The following is a 16,871-nucleotide window of genomic DNA, read 5'->3' on the forward strand; positions in this document are numbered from 1 at the left end:
GGCAATTAACAAATGTATATATTTTTAATTTTGTCACTGGAAATTATATTTTCTTAAACCCTGTTGCTCAACCGTGGCGCCCTCGGCAGGATTTTGAGCTGGCCCAGGGCGCTGTACTACATACTCGTTTCTATAGAAGATATTTTAGAATTGTAATTCATTTTCTTATTTTTAAAAACCAAGTCGTGATACAGTGATAAAAATCATTAAAACTCCTCCCAACGTCCAATTGAAAATGAGTGCAACACATTATAATTCTTTCTGAACATTGAGTTAAATGACATTATAACAAAAAGCGGATAATGCCATTCTTATGTCAACAGTAAACAAATATTTATTACATACATAGCTATAATAAAATATAAATTTTAAAAGTGTTTTTGTTTTGGAAGAAATATTTGTTGTGTATATTTTTACAATTTATTCAATAAAAGAATATTATAATTATTGTATGTAGTAGTGTTAGTTATTCTATTCCAATTGAAAATATTTTGTGAGTTCTCTCTTCCTAGAAAATTTAACCTCATGTAATTTTTTCAAAGAGCCGTCACATTATTAATTTGGCTTAGAAGGTCACATAAATTATATTAAACTATAAAAACATAGTTTATAGAATCATGTGTCTTGGAAGAAGTTTTGTTGTTTCTCTTCTTGATGTTATTTACTCCACATGTGAATGAATATTAATAAGTCCATGTTTGTTTGTCATGTTGTACATTGACTTTCATAAGAGTTTGGTTTACATGTGTGTGATAGTAAAAGTGTTCACCCTATAAATTTAGCAGTTTAAATATCACTGAAATTAAACCTTCAGTGGTTTGACGTTACTATGATTTAAATGATTTTTAACTCTTAAAAGCTATCATAATCGTCATGATTCAATAATAAATACCATGCAAAATAATATAGTAAAGATATAAAATGCAAGACAGGTGATTTGCATGTGGCACACTTATATGAAGACATTTCGTTACTTCCACACAGTCCAACGACCTAATGTGGGTCCCTATTTTGGGTTTGCCATTCCCAAAATGGGGATAAATATACAGACTTATAATACATTAGTCTCCTTTGTAGTTGGTAATTGCAAACATTAGTTAAATTATGAATTTTGTTTTCATGGCTTATAAAAACATTTTATAATAAAGTAAGTCGCATTCCATATTCAAGTAAATATTTTTTACTTAATATTTAATGTAATTTTTTTACTTAATACAAAATGTTGTTATTCAATATATTCATTTTATTACAACATTTAATTTTATTTCCAAATAGTACTAGGGTGAGTAAATAAAAAATATTTTACTATGAAATATTTTATGGCTTAATTAAATAATAAGTATATATGTATTAAATTAAATAATTATTAGTATACTTTTGTATTATAAACAGAAAAGTATTTTTGTGTGTGGTTGGTTGGTTTAGTTCAATTTGTTAAAAAATATCTGTTAATAGAAATGAATGAATCTATCCTTCAATATCAGTGTCAGTAGTGGTATGACATTAAGTGTTTGATGGGCTGTGAAGGGCACGCAGGGAACTTAACGAGCACGCTAAACTGTTTGCCAAACGGCCATCGTTTAATGTTTTAATATTGGTTGTATTCAAGGCATTGAAGTCGTAGAAGTTTTCATTAGATTATTAGAAAATCAACAAAATTTAATAATTCTTGAGATTTGTTTATAACACATATATATTTTTGATAAAATTTTAACTGAACAAAGAATTATGAATTGTTAATAATGCATTTTATTTTCTTACAGGCAAATATTGTTTTCCCAAACTAAGAAATTTGCTACAATTTTTAATATTTTACCTATTTGTTAACTTGAAATGTGAGATTACTACATACAATTGTTTAAATCATAACTGAGGATGTTACTTGAAGTAAAATCCATGAATCTTAAAATAGAACACGAACTGTTAATCCTGGAATATTCCGATTACAGTAAAGTTAGGTGTTATGCCAGTGGCACCATTAAGATAAACACAGGTGTTGACATCCAACCTGATGACACTCAGTTGCATGCTGATTGGTCATGGTGGAGAAGGTTCTCTTTCTAGGTTTTCGTGTAATAATTTTCTAGTTCATTGGTCATATTTATTATAAATGTAACGCTAAAAAAATGTCATAACAAGTATTTCAAATTTTTTATTTAAACTCAGTTTGAATAATCTCCAGATGTGTTACAAGATATATAGTTGTAGTTACACAAGCATGGACACAAGGTAATCTTGTAATTATAGCAGCACCACACTTTATGTGGCTTCAGTATGCCTATGTTTTTAAACAAACTGTGTACAGACAATTGGATACAATTATTACTAATCAAATAGTAGAGGGGATAAAATCATACAATTTTAATAATTTTGTGTTTTCTAGGAGACAAAGTTGACAATGAAGGAGTGCTTCCTGGTGTTGATTACATCAATATGGGCCTTGAAGACCAGATGGTATGTTTGGAATTATCTATTTATAAACATGTTCTTATCATAATGTGTGTGTGTGTGTCTTGCCATTATCATGTTTTTATATTAAACATTTATGGATAAACTGGCTATAAAACATCTTTCTTCACTTTTTATCGGTTATTTATTTAGAAATTCTTTGTTTGAAGTTTATTTTTGACGATGGAAGGATTGTGAAGGAATCAGGATTTTTCCGGACATTTGCCATCGTTCAATGAAACAAAAAAATCACCTAGCAATAACTCAAACATGCCCTCAGTATTTTAAAATTCTCTATTTGAGTAAAAAATATCTATAGACGAAAATGCTATAGTAATATTTGTGTAAAACTGTTAAAATTGTGCTAATATCACGTCCATTATCACAATTTTAATTGCTGGAAGTTATTTAACAATGTTAGCTGAAGCATTGTAAAAACTGGTTAGGGCTATGAAAATAAGTTATTTTCATTTTATTTACTTGAAATATGTACTGTATTATACAAATTTTTGACTGGGTGTTTAAGAACTGATTTAGCTTGAAATAAAATCATTTGCAAGTAATACTCTATATAATTTGAGTAATCAACAACCGTATAGAGCAAGTACTATGTGCCTCACTGAACAACACTCATAATTTTTTTAGAATTAGACATAAAGCTGTATCAGTTATTCTATTAGCCCGTTATAACATCATTATAACTCAATATTTCATTCATGGTGATAAGATAGGAACAGACGTCAAGACAAATGTGTTCATTAGTTTCTGGTAATGTGATTTTAAAATGTCATGAGTCAGACCTTTATGGCACTGATGTTATGTTTGATGTTGTTTATCTGGCAGTTGTACGCAGAAAGCGTTTCCTAGCTATGACTCTTTTACAATTAATCCAATGGAGCTTAATTTTTTGCTAACAATTTATCTGGATGGATTCAATTTAAAATGACAGACGTGCAAGGGGCTTCCATATGTTCAAAAAGTAACGGGACTTTTCATTTCTAAAAAAATATTGATTTATTCATTACATTAACGTCACCTTCAGAATATTCCCCATTAGATATTATGCAATTATGCCAGCGCTTCTTCCAATCCTAGAAATACTTCTCAAATTCAGTCTTTGGGATAGCCTTTAGCTCTTTCAGAGATGCACTTTTAATGTAATCTATGCTTGTTAAACAACAGCCCTTTAAGGTTTCCTTTACGTTTGAAAATACAAAGTCACACAGGAGCCATGTCTGGAGATTATGGGGGCTGGGGCATCGTTAAGTACCATCTTTGGCCAAAAATTCACGAAAAAGCAATGAAATGTGAGGAGGTGCGTTGTCATGGTGTAAAAGCCATGAATTGTTTTGACATAAATCCAGGTGTTTTTTTTTTTTTTTCGGATTGCTTCACGCAAATGTTGCTGAACTTGCAGGTAGTATTCCTTATTGATCGTTTAACCTTTTGGTAAGAATTCATGATGAACTATGCCATTAAAATGGAAAAACATAGTGAGCATAACCTTCACGTTTAACTGCACTTGTTGAGCCTTTTTCGGTCGTGGCAATTCAGAATGCCTCTACTGGGAGGATTGAGCCTTATTTTTGACATCGTATTCGTAAACCCATGTTTCGTAATCTATTATAATATGTTGATATACATGTATATTCAGTAACTCTGCATCGTTGTTGACTTTTATTTAGTAACTTCCTGAGCAACATCCATTTGCAGCTGTTTTTGTTCAAAATTGTTAAATTTTGGAACAAGTTTTGCTGCTACACGTTTCATATCCAAAAAAATTCGAACAAATTTCATGATATGAGCCAGTTGATATGCCAACATAATCAGTACCTTCTCTGATCATTCATAACCATTTCTTGCACTTTTTTCATGTTTTTATCGGTTGTCGATAAGAGCTGCAGCAACTGGAGCGTTCGTCTTCTTAGATGTCTTCATGGCCATCTTTGAAACATTTATACCACTTTTAAAGCCTTGTTTTACCCATAGCAGACTCACCATAGGCCTTTGTTAACACGATTTCCCACACTTTGTTACACTTTATTTCATTTTTCACACAAAATTTGATATATATTCTTTGATTCACTTCTTTAATAAACCAAAATCTTTGAGTTCATAAAACACGTTTAACATTAGCACCTGTTACTGAAAAAGTAAACAATGAATACAGCTGGACATTTTATTATACTTGAAGAGCATGAGTACCAACATAATAAAATAATCTGAACAATCAAACTCTCCAAACCCACGAAACTTAAAAATACCTGTTACTTTATGAACACACTTTGTATTTCTTTAAATAGTCATTACTAATTTAATATTTTAAGTAAAAGTTAATTGTTTTTCAGCATGAAACACTTTATATTATATAATTATTCTAAGATTTGATATTGCAGGACAATTTTTTGAAAAACGTATGATAAAGCTATATTGTTTCATATATTTTTTAAAATTTTGGATCAAAAGACCTGGTTTAAAAACAATTTTATGCATAATATTTGATTTTTTTTAAAGTGAAAATATGCTTGTTAACATTATTACAAAATTTAAAAGCCAAATGATATAGTGTGGATGGCTATATTGAACTTATAAATTACTGGGTTTTTATATGCTTTTTCATGTTATTTGTATGTTGGAACTAATTTTTATGTTATCTGTCCCATATGCACTTTATTGCAGTCATTGCATTCAGTTTTTACACTTGTGTTGGTTGTTATTATTTTCTAGTGGGGATATTTTGTTAAGTTTCCATAAAATGTTTTGATTTATACGGTATTTTTTATTTCAATTGTAAAAAATATTGTTATTTGGTTTTATGATTTAGAATATAAGTAAATAAAGCCCATATATGTTTAATTTAGGAGATGTTACTGTTGGTTTCTTAATTGTCTTTAATTTGTTTATTTTTTTTCTTTATTTCTATTTCTGTTGCTATATGATTTCTTCTTTTGTTAGGGTAATCATAGCATTTGTAGAGATTAACGTGAAATTTCAATTAGTGGTTGAATAGTGCAAATGCAGGCTACGCAATCAATGACGAAAAAAACTAATGTCCCCAACAAAACGTGAAATAACGGCCGTTATGATGAAAATCTGTTATAATGGATGAATTGAATAAGTGAGTTAATGAGAAAATTAAAGATAACAGGCGAATCACAAGGAAAATGCTTTATTATCACAAGTTTTGAAAACTTTTGGCATAATAGTAAGTATTTTTAATGTGATAACAATAGAAAATCTTCATAGAGATTTGGCTGTCTTCACAGGTGCAATTTTTCTTTGAGGAATGCTCAGGTAAGTTTCTTTAGATACCTGTTGTGACTAGTATTTGAAGCACGTTGAAAAATAGTTTGAATTTTTAGTTTATTTTCCAAAACTGGTATTACTTTACAGACACGCCTCACACACATAAAATAGATTTATTCAGAAATAAAAATGATTGTTTGTATTGTGTTCAGGAAGTGTATGGGTACCGTAGACATGCGCTGTCCACTGGCATCTCTTGGTTCTTCATTATCTTGTCTTTGGGTGCTATTCGTCTAGTCTTCCATTGGTGGCCACATTTGATGCTGTATGCCACTCACTACCAGTGTCCTCTTAGAATTGCCGATAAGCTTCTTATTGTTGTAAGTTTACTAATTATAGTAATATTTTAAACTGCTATAAATTAAATTAATATTGGCTTGTTGTTCCTCAAAAGTTATTTAGTCCAAAAATTACTGATATAAAAATAAAATAAAGTTTACAAACTATTAGATTTTACGAGTGAGTTACATAACATTTAATACATTAAGGCAGTGTTGATGATTTCTACTGTTATTCTGCTTTAACAGTTGAAAACTAAGAATGACATCTTTTGGTACTACCTTAGAAAATATTATAAAATATTAATATGAGTTGATCTAAAGTAACTGTACTATCTTAAGTATTTTCAATATTCAGAAAGAAAATATAATTAATTGTGAAATTCCCCTGTTCATTGTTAGTAATATTACTGATTTTCTGATAAAGATGTGTTAGATAATCACTTCAGTTAATTCTTTGATTAATAAATAAATAAAAACAAAAATACTAACACAAACCAATTTAGATGATGTTGTTTTGTACAGGATTTGTTATTGATTAGTTCACTTATATTTTGATGGTGTATTCATAGGAACGCTATAAGAAGAAACATAAGTGTTACCATGTCAAAACAGTCAGAGTTCTTTCAGTCGAGACTTTGATAAAGTAAGTAATGATCTGCTTATATACTGTAGTAGTGATTGTATAATTTCTAAACTGGATGTTATACATTTAAACATTCTCTTATATAAGGTAATAGTAGCCAGACCACATGTTGCGTAACGGGCTTTGCTGTAGTTATATGCTAGTTTTAAGTTTATATATAGCTCATTTCATTTTCAAGATGTCCAGGCAGTTAGGCAGAAAAGAAATTTCCCCCCAAGTAGACAGGAGGGAAATTTTGCTTTGGAATTGAGTTACATGCAAAATTTCAAGTCCACAGCTCAATTCACTTTTGAGATATCCAGTGGAAAAATACACACACAGGCAGATAGACGGACAGACTGACAGAACAGGAATGTTGCTAGAACCCGTAATGATAGCAAAATATTCAAAATTTTAAGTTTATTGCTCAATTCTTGAGATATCACACCCTGAGTTATAGGTTTTGCTAATGATCAGTAATGAAAATCTCATGCAAGGATGTATTTACCATCATTAAACCCTACCTTGTCTATGCACAGATAAACCGATGCAACGGAGAATTGAAGGCCCCGTTACTAAACATAACAAAAGTGTTGTCAATCAATACAATGAAGTAGTCATTATATGTGTTACTATGTCACATGTTAATTGTCACATGATTGTATCAGTTTACCAATTTATTAATTCTGAGAGTTTTTCATTGCCATCATGTTTACCTATAGGATAGGTGTAAAAATGTTCTTATAGACAAATCCCTTGGAGTGACATGCATTGTAATCGAATTAGATTATCTGTTCCTCATTTACAAAAGATGTTTAATTCTAAATTTTAAGTTTATAGATCAGTTGTTCTCAAGGTATCGTGTGGGTAGATAGACAACTATGTATCTGCATTGTAATCGAACAGTATATTTTGTCTCACCAAAATGTCATAACATCATGTTCCTCATGTTTTCCAAATTCATACCTTTGCTAAAAGCTAAACATTATTATCACGCAAGGTAGTGAATGACACTCAGCACTTTTTCACTTTAATTTTTTTAGTAAAAAATGTATTCATAATATTAAAATGACTGAATTCTCTTGCTTATATAATTTTGGATAGTGTCAAATTCATTAATTAAACAAAATAATGTTTGTTAGTTTTCCTATCAAAAACATTATTTTTGCAGTCAGAGTAGTAATCAACTAGAAATTAAACTTTTCCAGCCTTTTGATTGATAGACTTTGTCAACGCTTGGCCAATTAATAGAATTGTTATTAATTAATCAAGAATCAAAAACTTGCTCTGTGAAATTCCCTTGACTACACCAAAGAAAGAACTAACTAAAATTATTTATTTCAGGAAGAATCAGAAACAAGAAAAGTTTCTTCAAGATGATATAGAAGAAGAAGTTTTACTTGAATTGATGAAGAAACCTCAGCTTAAACTGCCGGTTCATGTTTCTGGAGGTTCTTTTATGGGTGAGAATATTTTAGTCCCAGAAACAGTGAAAATTGCCTTTATCCCTCGAACATTAGCATGTATTTTTAAAATGTCATAAGGAGGAGATAAGTAAATATTACATATATTTCTAAAATGTAGTCCACATGCAAAAAAATTGAAACTTCTTGAAATGGACAGTAATAATACAATCATTTATATGTTTAATTTGATTTTTTAATTACAAGAAAGTATACAGTATACAAGCCAAGTAGTTTGTTGGCTATTTTTGTGAAACATGATTGAAAACAATTCAACCTCTCAATATCTAGCACTTAAAAATCTAAACTTACATAATAATAAAAGCATATGTTAATTTATACCACACATTCAGTTTTCATTGAGTTTTTAGTTTGGCATATTATACATAATGAACACACAGATTTTTCATAAAAATTACAGTAAGTTGTTGTGTGCCTTCTCTTTTTTTGTGTATGGGCATTCACTACATTATTTTCTTGTACGTTTTCTTGTGGGTTTCTACCACGTGGAACATCTTGAACCCCAAGGACAGACTAGATGGAAGCACAAAGAGGCTTGTTAATTGTTGTCATATGGAGACATCTCGGTCAATCTTCAACAAGCTGTTGATGAAGCAGTAACATGAATTGCATTCGGTTCAAAGGAGTTTCCCCTCTCTGTTTAGCTTGTATAAGTTGAAATTGTAGATAACAAAGGAGTTGTCAGTTGCAATATTTAGTGTATTATAAAGAAAATCCATCGCTTTGTTTTTTCTGTTGTGACCTTATTAAATGGCACATTTGGTCACAATTCAACTGCATCTGTTGAAATGTTGTAAGTCATTACTATTTCCATTATTTTTGTTCACAGATTTTTTTATACTCTATGAAGATATTAGTTTGACAATTTTATTTTTATTAGGCAATTTGGATCATCTAGGACACTATCATGAAACAAAAGTAATGATGCATTTGTTTCTTTATTCTGAAACTTCTTATCCACAAACTTTTTATTGAAGAATGGTTTATTTTTCTATATTGTGTCAATAACAGTCAGCTTGTCCTCTTGAAGAAGTTTCTCCAATAGAGTGACAGAGCAAAACTAATTTATTGTCAATGATAATGTTCTGATTTGATCCTTTTATTAGCTTAACCAACTCATTCGCAAAGAGATCTGTTGCCAGGAGGTTCATTAGGTTCCCTTACCTAAATAATGAATAGCTTAACCATATATTTAGACCCATTGTCACACATCAACAACAGCTTTAGACTGTACTTGTCTCGTTTAGAGTGGATATACATTCTGAATTTACAATTCTCTCTAAACCCTACAAGCTGTTCATCTACTGTGACGTATGGTTGTGGCCTATAGCACTTTTCTTAATTAATTATCAGGTATACCTAAATTTCGGATATTGGAGCAAGCCTATTATTATCTAGACAAGTTATTCTAGATTCCTTGTCATCAAACCACAAGTAATTTATAAAAACCTGAATCCATCTTCAGCCATTGGTGTCTTTTATCAATTACCACAATATAACGTATTGAACAAGTTCTGTCATCATACGGTTATCCATCAGTGCTGGACTGAATACTAGCATACCTAATAGTAACTTTAGCTCAATTGTGTTTGTGTATGACACATTTGTCTTATACATCGCCCTATAGTTTTCTCTTTGCTGAGCAAACTCACTTTATAATTTCAACAGAAAAGAAGAGTTCATTAAATGACAATGGCTGTAGTTTGTCAACAGCTTCTGATGCTGGTCCTGATCGAATATGAACAATATTTATTATTGTATCTTTTCCACTTGCACAAGACTCTCACATTGCAATGTATATTAGTCTTGTATTATGTGATATTAGATTAGTTATTGCACGAAACCTTTACTTGGTCAGCAAGGAAAGTGTGAATATTATATATATTTTTTGTTTGTTAAGGTGATCCATTTTCAATATTCTCAAAATTTGTTGCCTGTTTCCTTGTGTTATCTGTATTTTTTAGTCAGGTTTATGAAACAATCCTTATTTTTTCTCTTTTCTGTGAATTTTTCTTTGGTTGGTTCTGAAGAGATTTTATTTCTTCTTGAATACTATTTGAATCTGCAGTACTTCAGCTACATTTTCATAATCTAGATCTTCATTACTGTTGTCCACTTCATCATCAGAAGATTCGTCATTTTCTAATTCATAAAAAAGCGCGTTCCTCTTCAATTCAAACAATCTTCAAACATTGTATCTCCAGATTCAATGTCATCGTAATTTACTTCCATTAGTTTTAAAATAGGATCTTCATCCTCCCTCATATTATCGCCATCCATGTTATTTGTAAGGAATAAAACTAAATGTTATATATTGTTACTAAGTATAAGGTTCTTCTATACTTCCATTTATGTTTTAAGTATTTTATGAAAATAAAACACCTCTTGAAGTCATGCTAAAACCAAATTTACAAAGCGGGTAGACCATATTCAGGGTGTCCCACGAGTAATCCGACAAATTTCTCAAGTGGTTCCCTCTTTTCAAAATAATGAAAAAAGTTCATATAAACATTTGTCCAGAAACCCTTTGTTAGAGAGCTACGGCTAGCGAAAGATTTTGTCTGATTTTCTAGGAAAGGACAGAAATAAAGCGAAATAAAACGGATGTTTTTATGGCGTAAACATAGTTGTTAAATTTATTGAATTTTATGTTAAACAAACTAGAAAACTGAATAAAATATGTCCCAGGCCTGTTAGACCAACCATTTCTGAGATATCAGACAAAATATGCAAAATTCAGTCTCAAAAAACATGCTTTGTTTATATTTGAAGTATATTAACTTCATTAAATGGGTAATAAACACACAAACTTTTTAAATAAAACTTGGAGAGATTTAATTCTGAAGAGAATGATATAAAATGAGCCAATAAACACAAAGTTTAAAAAAATATGTTTAATTAAATCAACACATACAAAAAAAAATAAGACAGAAAATGCAATATCTGTTTATTGTAAGAAAAACAGTTCTGAATAAGAAATGAAGTGCAGTTCAACTCCAACCTCCACAGCTGCCAATGGCCAACTGACTGGGGAAAGCATACAGAGTCGATAAACCACTTCTCCCCATCAGAGTAGACAAGGCATCAACTGATGATATCACATACGTAATTCTTACGCATCCCCACTGTTCTAGGATTAAATGAACAACATTTTGATGAGCACTTAATAGGACTAACTAAATTAAACATAAAATTATATTCGTTAAATTAACTGAAATATAGGTTAATACTAATGGAATATTATTTTACTATATCCAAAGGATATAAAATGTTTTATTTTTGGAACAATAACTATAGCGCAGTGGTGTAATATGTAGTGTTATTATTGACAAATGTTTCACAAGTTAAAAATTAATTTATCATTTCAGAAATGTCCAGTCTGAGAACATTCGAGTGCAAGAAGCAAAGATACATTTGGGATGAAGAAAAGGGAGAATTCTTCAAACTGGCCGGGCTGGACAGCAGTATTACAACTGCGGCTTTACACCAGCAGATTGGACTGAGTCAGATCCAGCAGTTCCTGAGGTTTGTACATCTTATGACTTGTACAGCGTAATGATGCAACTAGTTACTGCAGCTGTCACGTCGCTCACAGGGTAACCTAAAGTAAGACATTTTTGTCACTAAAATGGTGTTGAAAGATTAGCGTCTGCTACTTGTTCTGCCAATAAAAAAGAAAAGAAGGTTAGGAAAATGCCTAAACATCCATTTTTAATTTATACATTGTTTGATGACCTGTGTGTGCACATTTAATAAGTTTTTCTTACTTTTTATGTTATACCATCATTTTATGAATTGCAAAGCTATAAAAAATAAAAGAACTCTCTCATTTTTGTCTTTATTTGCAGCTAAATTCACTATCGTTTTTTTAGCTTTTAATACTTCATCGAGTCTTAGACCTATCCTTATTTGAGATTAGGATACTAAACAATAAGCAAAGAACACGCTTGGGAGAAAGTGAGAGAAACAGCTAAGTTTGTGTGTGCATACACAGAAACAGTATCATCACCAGTGAATAAATAGGCTGCATTTACAATGCTCCAAAACACTTCTGAGCAACAAAATTTTGCTTGGTCTGTGACCAAGCTCGGCAACTGTCCATCACCAGTTACTCGATTGTGTCACTACTTATCTTTGGTTAATAGGCTACATTTCATACAGTGATCGGTAAATCCATCGGCAACTGGTAGCCTCTCAAGTTACCCTCGGCTAATAGAGGCCTAACCTTGTCATTTAACATGTCATATTGAGTCCTTAAAGACACACATTTCAATCACCAGTTGCATATTTTACCATTTCCTTACAAATGTAGTAAATTTAAATTTTCCTACTCTTTAATTGCCCGTTCTAAATTGATGTTCAGCTTAATTTTGTTCTGTCCTGTAAGAATTTTATTGTGAATGACTTGTGGTGTTGTTTGCAATTGCACTATGTGAATGGATCATAATTATTGTAGAATTTATGTACGATTACATTCACAAAATAAATAATGATGTTTCACAAAATTATATTATTTACGTGAATTGTAAGGTGACATTTAAAAATGTTATATATTGTTTTTCTGACCTGTACCTCATGCATGTAAGTTTGCATGGCTTATAAATGATACATTTAGTTCAGATCATAGCCTCAAATTGTCTAAATTTGAATAATCGTAATGTTAATAAATTTTAATTAAACATATCTGACTTTTTTGAGACAAAAGATTATCTCTCTTTAATTGTAATAATTGGTACATCACTTTAAACTAAATGGTTAACTTATCCCTTCACACTCAAATTATTTTTACCTGCCTTTCATTCAACTCGTATTTATTTTGGTATATTTATAGTGAATAACAGCTGTCTGGCAAACAATTAGTTACATGTATACATACACTTATATTATTAATGATTTAACATTTGTACTGTTCCAAGATATAAAAATGACACTCACACTAAAAAATTTTGTAATTCATTTGGTATAATATCTTTCAAAAAATTTACAAAAAATGGTTGGTGGAGCCATTTTGACACAAAATAATCTTGTATAGATGGCTTTTGATTAAGTGCCATGTTTAGGATAACACTTTAGAAAGACTTTATTTCCTCTAATGAAACACTTTTCCAAGTGGGCCAGATAGATTTGGGCCTAAGTGGTCTCTGCTTGTTTATTTTCCTCTTCTGCATAATGATTACTTGAAGCAACAATTTCATTTAGTATTTCAACATTAAAAACGAATGAATATGAGAATGAGAAATACACATGGGTTTATTTTGATTAGGTTCCTTATATCCACTTACTGAAGCATAAGGAAAATATGGAAAATCAGTTCCATCATAAACAGTTCAGCAGTTGTCAGATCCATCTTCACCATCACCATTATTGATGAGAATACCAAATGAGGTTAACACATTGACTAAAAATAACAAAAACAAATAAAACAAAAATGTAATATGACTATTTGATGTAAGCCAAATTTGATGAGATGTCAATTTTGATGAGGGACCCCTCGTTGCTGCGCCTATTGATGTAGGTCAAATTTTGATGCGAGTGTAAATTTGATGAGAGTCCCAGGTTATAACACCAATTTGCTATGTGTCACTCCCAACGTTGGTTACGATAATTTGCTGATGGAAAGTCAGTTCTTTAGAATTATTCACTCACCATGTAGTTGTACGCGCCTTGTCACAGTGGCACGTTGTTATACCATGTTGTTCATCATAGTATCGGTCGCCATCTTGCCCAATGCTAGCTGTATTTCCTCGTAAATTACTCAAAAATTATTAGATTTGAATGTCTCTGGTGTTATCACAGAGACAAGTCTGTGTGTATGTCCAGGGTTCCAAAATATATTAAGTAATAATTACAAAATTTAAACAATCACTCCACACTTTTTGTAAAAGGGATATTTAAAGAAAGTCAAAGCAAGTGGACCACGAGATTAGTTTATTAAATGTCACACTCTCAACAATATTATAAACTCACTCACCTTGCAGTGCTTTTGATAATTTTAAAAGTCTTAAACAATATCCCATCCTTGATTAAATTTCAATATACTATACAACAGATCATTACTTTCCCAGGAGAACTAACACAACCTCCTTGCTTCGAGTCTGATGGTAGAAGAACGAATCTCCGTATAATACGACGGATACTGATTCAAAACAACACTCATCACTTTCTCTCGTTCAAATCAGCATCTTTCACGAATAAATTTAATTTAATTCTTTCTTATAATTGTCGAAAATTTATCACGTTTACTATAATTAATCAATTTTAAGTATTTCTATTATTAATTTTTCAAAGCTTTTTATTTAAATTTTTAGCAACATGTGCTTTTATGACGTCATAAATTTACAAGTCATTCATACCACAATTGGCTCCTTCTGCGTAATTCTATTTAATGTTTTTTGTAAAACACGAATTTTGGTTATGTTTTACTTCATTTTAATTAATCAAATCTTTTTCCCGTATAAAGTTCAATAAATGTCTTCGTTATTAAATAAATCTCAATTCCGACAACATGTGATTCACTGATGTCACAGTCTGCCGATTCATTGACGTCACAGTCTGCCAATTCCCCGCGAATATTCAAATGTCGTAATTTGACCTGTTACACAAACCCCCAAATATAAATTGATCATATATATTTGTTATCAATTTATATTTCTCCTCCAATTAAATCTTTTAATTTTTATCCAATTACGCTATTATTTAAATTTCTTGATAATTTTGTTTAAAAAGTATTCATTTAAAGAAAGTAAAATATCAAAGCAAAGCTTACAATCATATTACACAAATTACAATGTATTAAATGTTCACACAAATTTATAATTAATATTAAATGATTACACAAATTATAGTGTACATATAAATCAATACAATTAATACAAATTTCCAATGAATATATATATCAGCTACACAAATTATATTTAATATTAAATGATTACACAAATTAACAATGTACATATAAATCAATACAATTAATACAAATAATCAATGAATATATATATCAGCTACACAAATTATAATTAATATTAAATGATTACACAAATTATAGTGTACATTATAAATCAATACAATTTAATACAAATATCAATGAATATATATATCAGCTTTCTCCAGTAAAAACCTCTACTAGTTTGTCATATCATTACAAATATTTTTTACTTCTTTATCCCTTAATAAATCATTTGTACCTATCATTACTATTAGCTGTTTTTCTAAATTTTTTGCATGTTTTAGCTCTCTGGTCAACTGTTCAATTGTCTGACCTCCTATGCATAAGTTAATTCTCTTTCCTCTTTTCTCTCTATATTCACCTCTTTAAATTCTTTTATTTTCTCCCCAAATCTCCTAAGTTGAGAATCTCCTATCATTTGGTATCCCTCAAAATTAGGTTCCTTTTCTCAATCGTTTCCTTCATTCTAGCCTGTCATACCCATTTGTTTTCCATCCTGTTTTTCCTCTAGTAATCTATTACCTCTCATACTTCCTCTTCCCCTTGTATATTCATATTGATCTCTCTGATGCCTCGTTTCGTTGTTTTCATACCTTTCTTTCTCCTTTCCATAATCATTTGTATCTCTACCCCTATTATTGCGTTGTCTTCTCCTATCATTCTCAAACTCGTCTCTCCCTATTATATGTGTTCCTATTGTAGTTTGAGCCTACTCTAGTCAAATTATTTCCTCTAATATTCCCTCTAACTTGTGTCCCTCTATATGGTGTATCTATATGTCCTAAATTCTTGTATTGATTTACATTTTTATTGAGTCTTGTCTCATTTCTCATATCAAATGATCTGTCATAAACTTCTATATGTGTCACTATTCAGTATATTAAGTTGATTCAACAGGTTTTCTAGATCTTCTGATCTTTCAACATTTTTGGGCCTGCAGCAATTGCACTACTTTATGGTTCTAGGAACATGTTTTGACTTATATATGCTAGGAATGTTCCCATGTCAATTCTAGTTTCCAAATACTGGCTTTTATTATAAAATTCCAATACATAGGTTACTAGATTATCAAATCCAACCCTGTATGTACCGTTACCCATTAGTTCTTTTTCAAATTTTTTCTGTTCCCCTATGACCAATATTTCCCTTTAAAACTCCTATAAAATTGTTCAAAGTTTTTCCAATTATTTATATGCTGTCGCCCCCACTTTTCCTGCTTCATTTTTCATATATTTTTTTAAGATTATCAATACCTGGAAGTCCCATCCCTTCTCCATTTTTCTCTATATATTTTTTTACAAGCTTCCAAAAATTCCATAGGATGTACATTATTTTTTATTGGATCAAATTCCAATAAGAATATTTCTGTGTTTGCTGGTTGGCTTATTCTCATGCCCACCATGCTTTGATTTCTCATCATATTTTCTAGTTGTGTTTGTTTGTTTTCTAATTTCCCTGGAGTTTCATCCAATCTCTTATTTAGGGATTTTTCTACCCTATTTCCCATGTCCTCTATTTCCTGTAAACTACTGCCCGTTACTGACTTGTTTTCTACATCCTAGTAGCCTTACCATTTTCTGTATCCTGGTCAAGTCTAAGTTAGTTCTGTCCCTATCTACTCTACCATTTAAATTCATCTAGTCTTGTTTTAAATCTCTTATTTATCTTTTCTAATCTTTGATCTATTTTCTTTTTATCATCCTCAATGTGTACAAACCTTTTTCTCAATTTCCCTCATATCTTCTTCTCTTTTATCTTTTAATTTCTTTATCTCCGTAGTAACCTTT

The 16,871-nt window shown here is 30.6% G+C and overlaps 1 protein-coding gene across 2 annotated transcripts in view; it reads left to right on the forward strand.

Annotated features, from left to right (window-relative positions):
• LOC124362550 (polyamine-transporting ATPase 13A3-like) overlaps positions 1 to 16,871 on the forward strand; it is a 79,987-nt gene that overhangs the window by 22,571 nt on the left and 40,545 nt on the right. For both annotated transcript variants that reach the window (XM_046817165.1, XM_046817166.1), the window contains exons 2-6: positions 2,384 to 2,454; positions 5,907 to 6,074; positions 6,605 to 6,678; positions 8,002 to 8,120; positions 11,510 to 11,666. In XM_046817165.1, coding sequence (XP_046673121.1) covers positions 2,384 to 2,454; positions 5,907 to 6,074; positions 6,605 to 6,678; positions 8,002 to 8,120; positions 11,510 to 11,666 — 589 coding nt within the window. The remainder of the gene's footprint in view (positions 1 to 2,383; positions 2,455 to 5,906; positions 6,075 to 6,604; positions 6,679 to 8,001; positions 8,121 to 11,509; positions 11,667 to 16,871) is intronic.

Source organism: Homalodisca vitripennis, chromosome 5, assembly GCF_021130785.1.
Source record: "Homalodisca vitripennis isolate AUS2020 chromosome 5, UT_GWSS_2.1, whole genome shotgun sequence".
In the NCBI taxonomy this organism is placed as follows: domain Eukaryota; kingdom Metazoa; phylum Arthropoda; class Insecta; order Hemiptera; family Cicadellidae; genus Homalodisca; species Homalodisca vitripennis.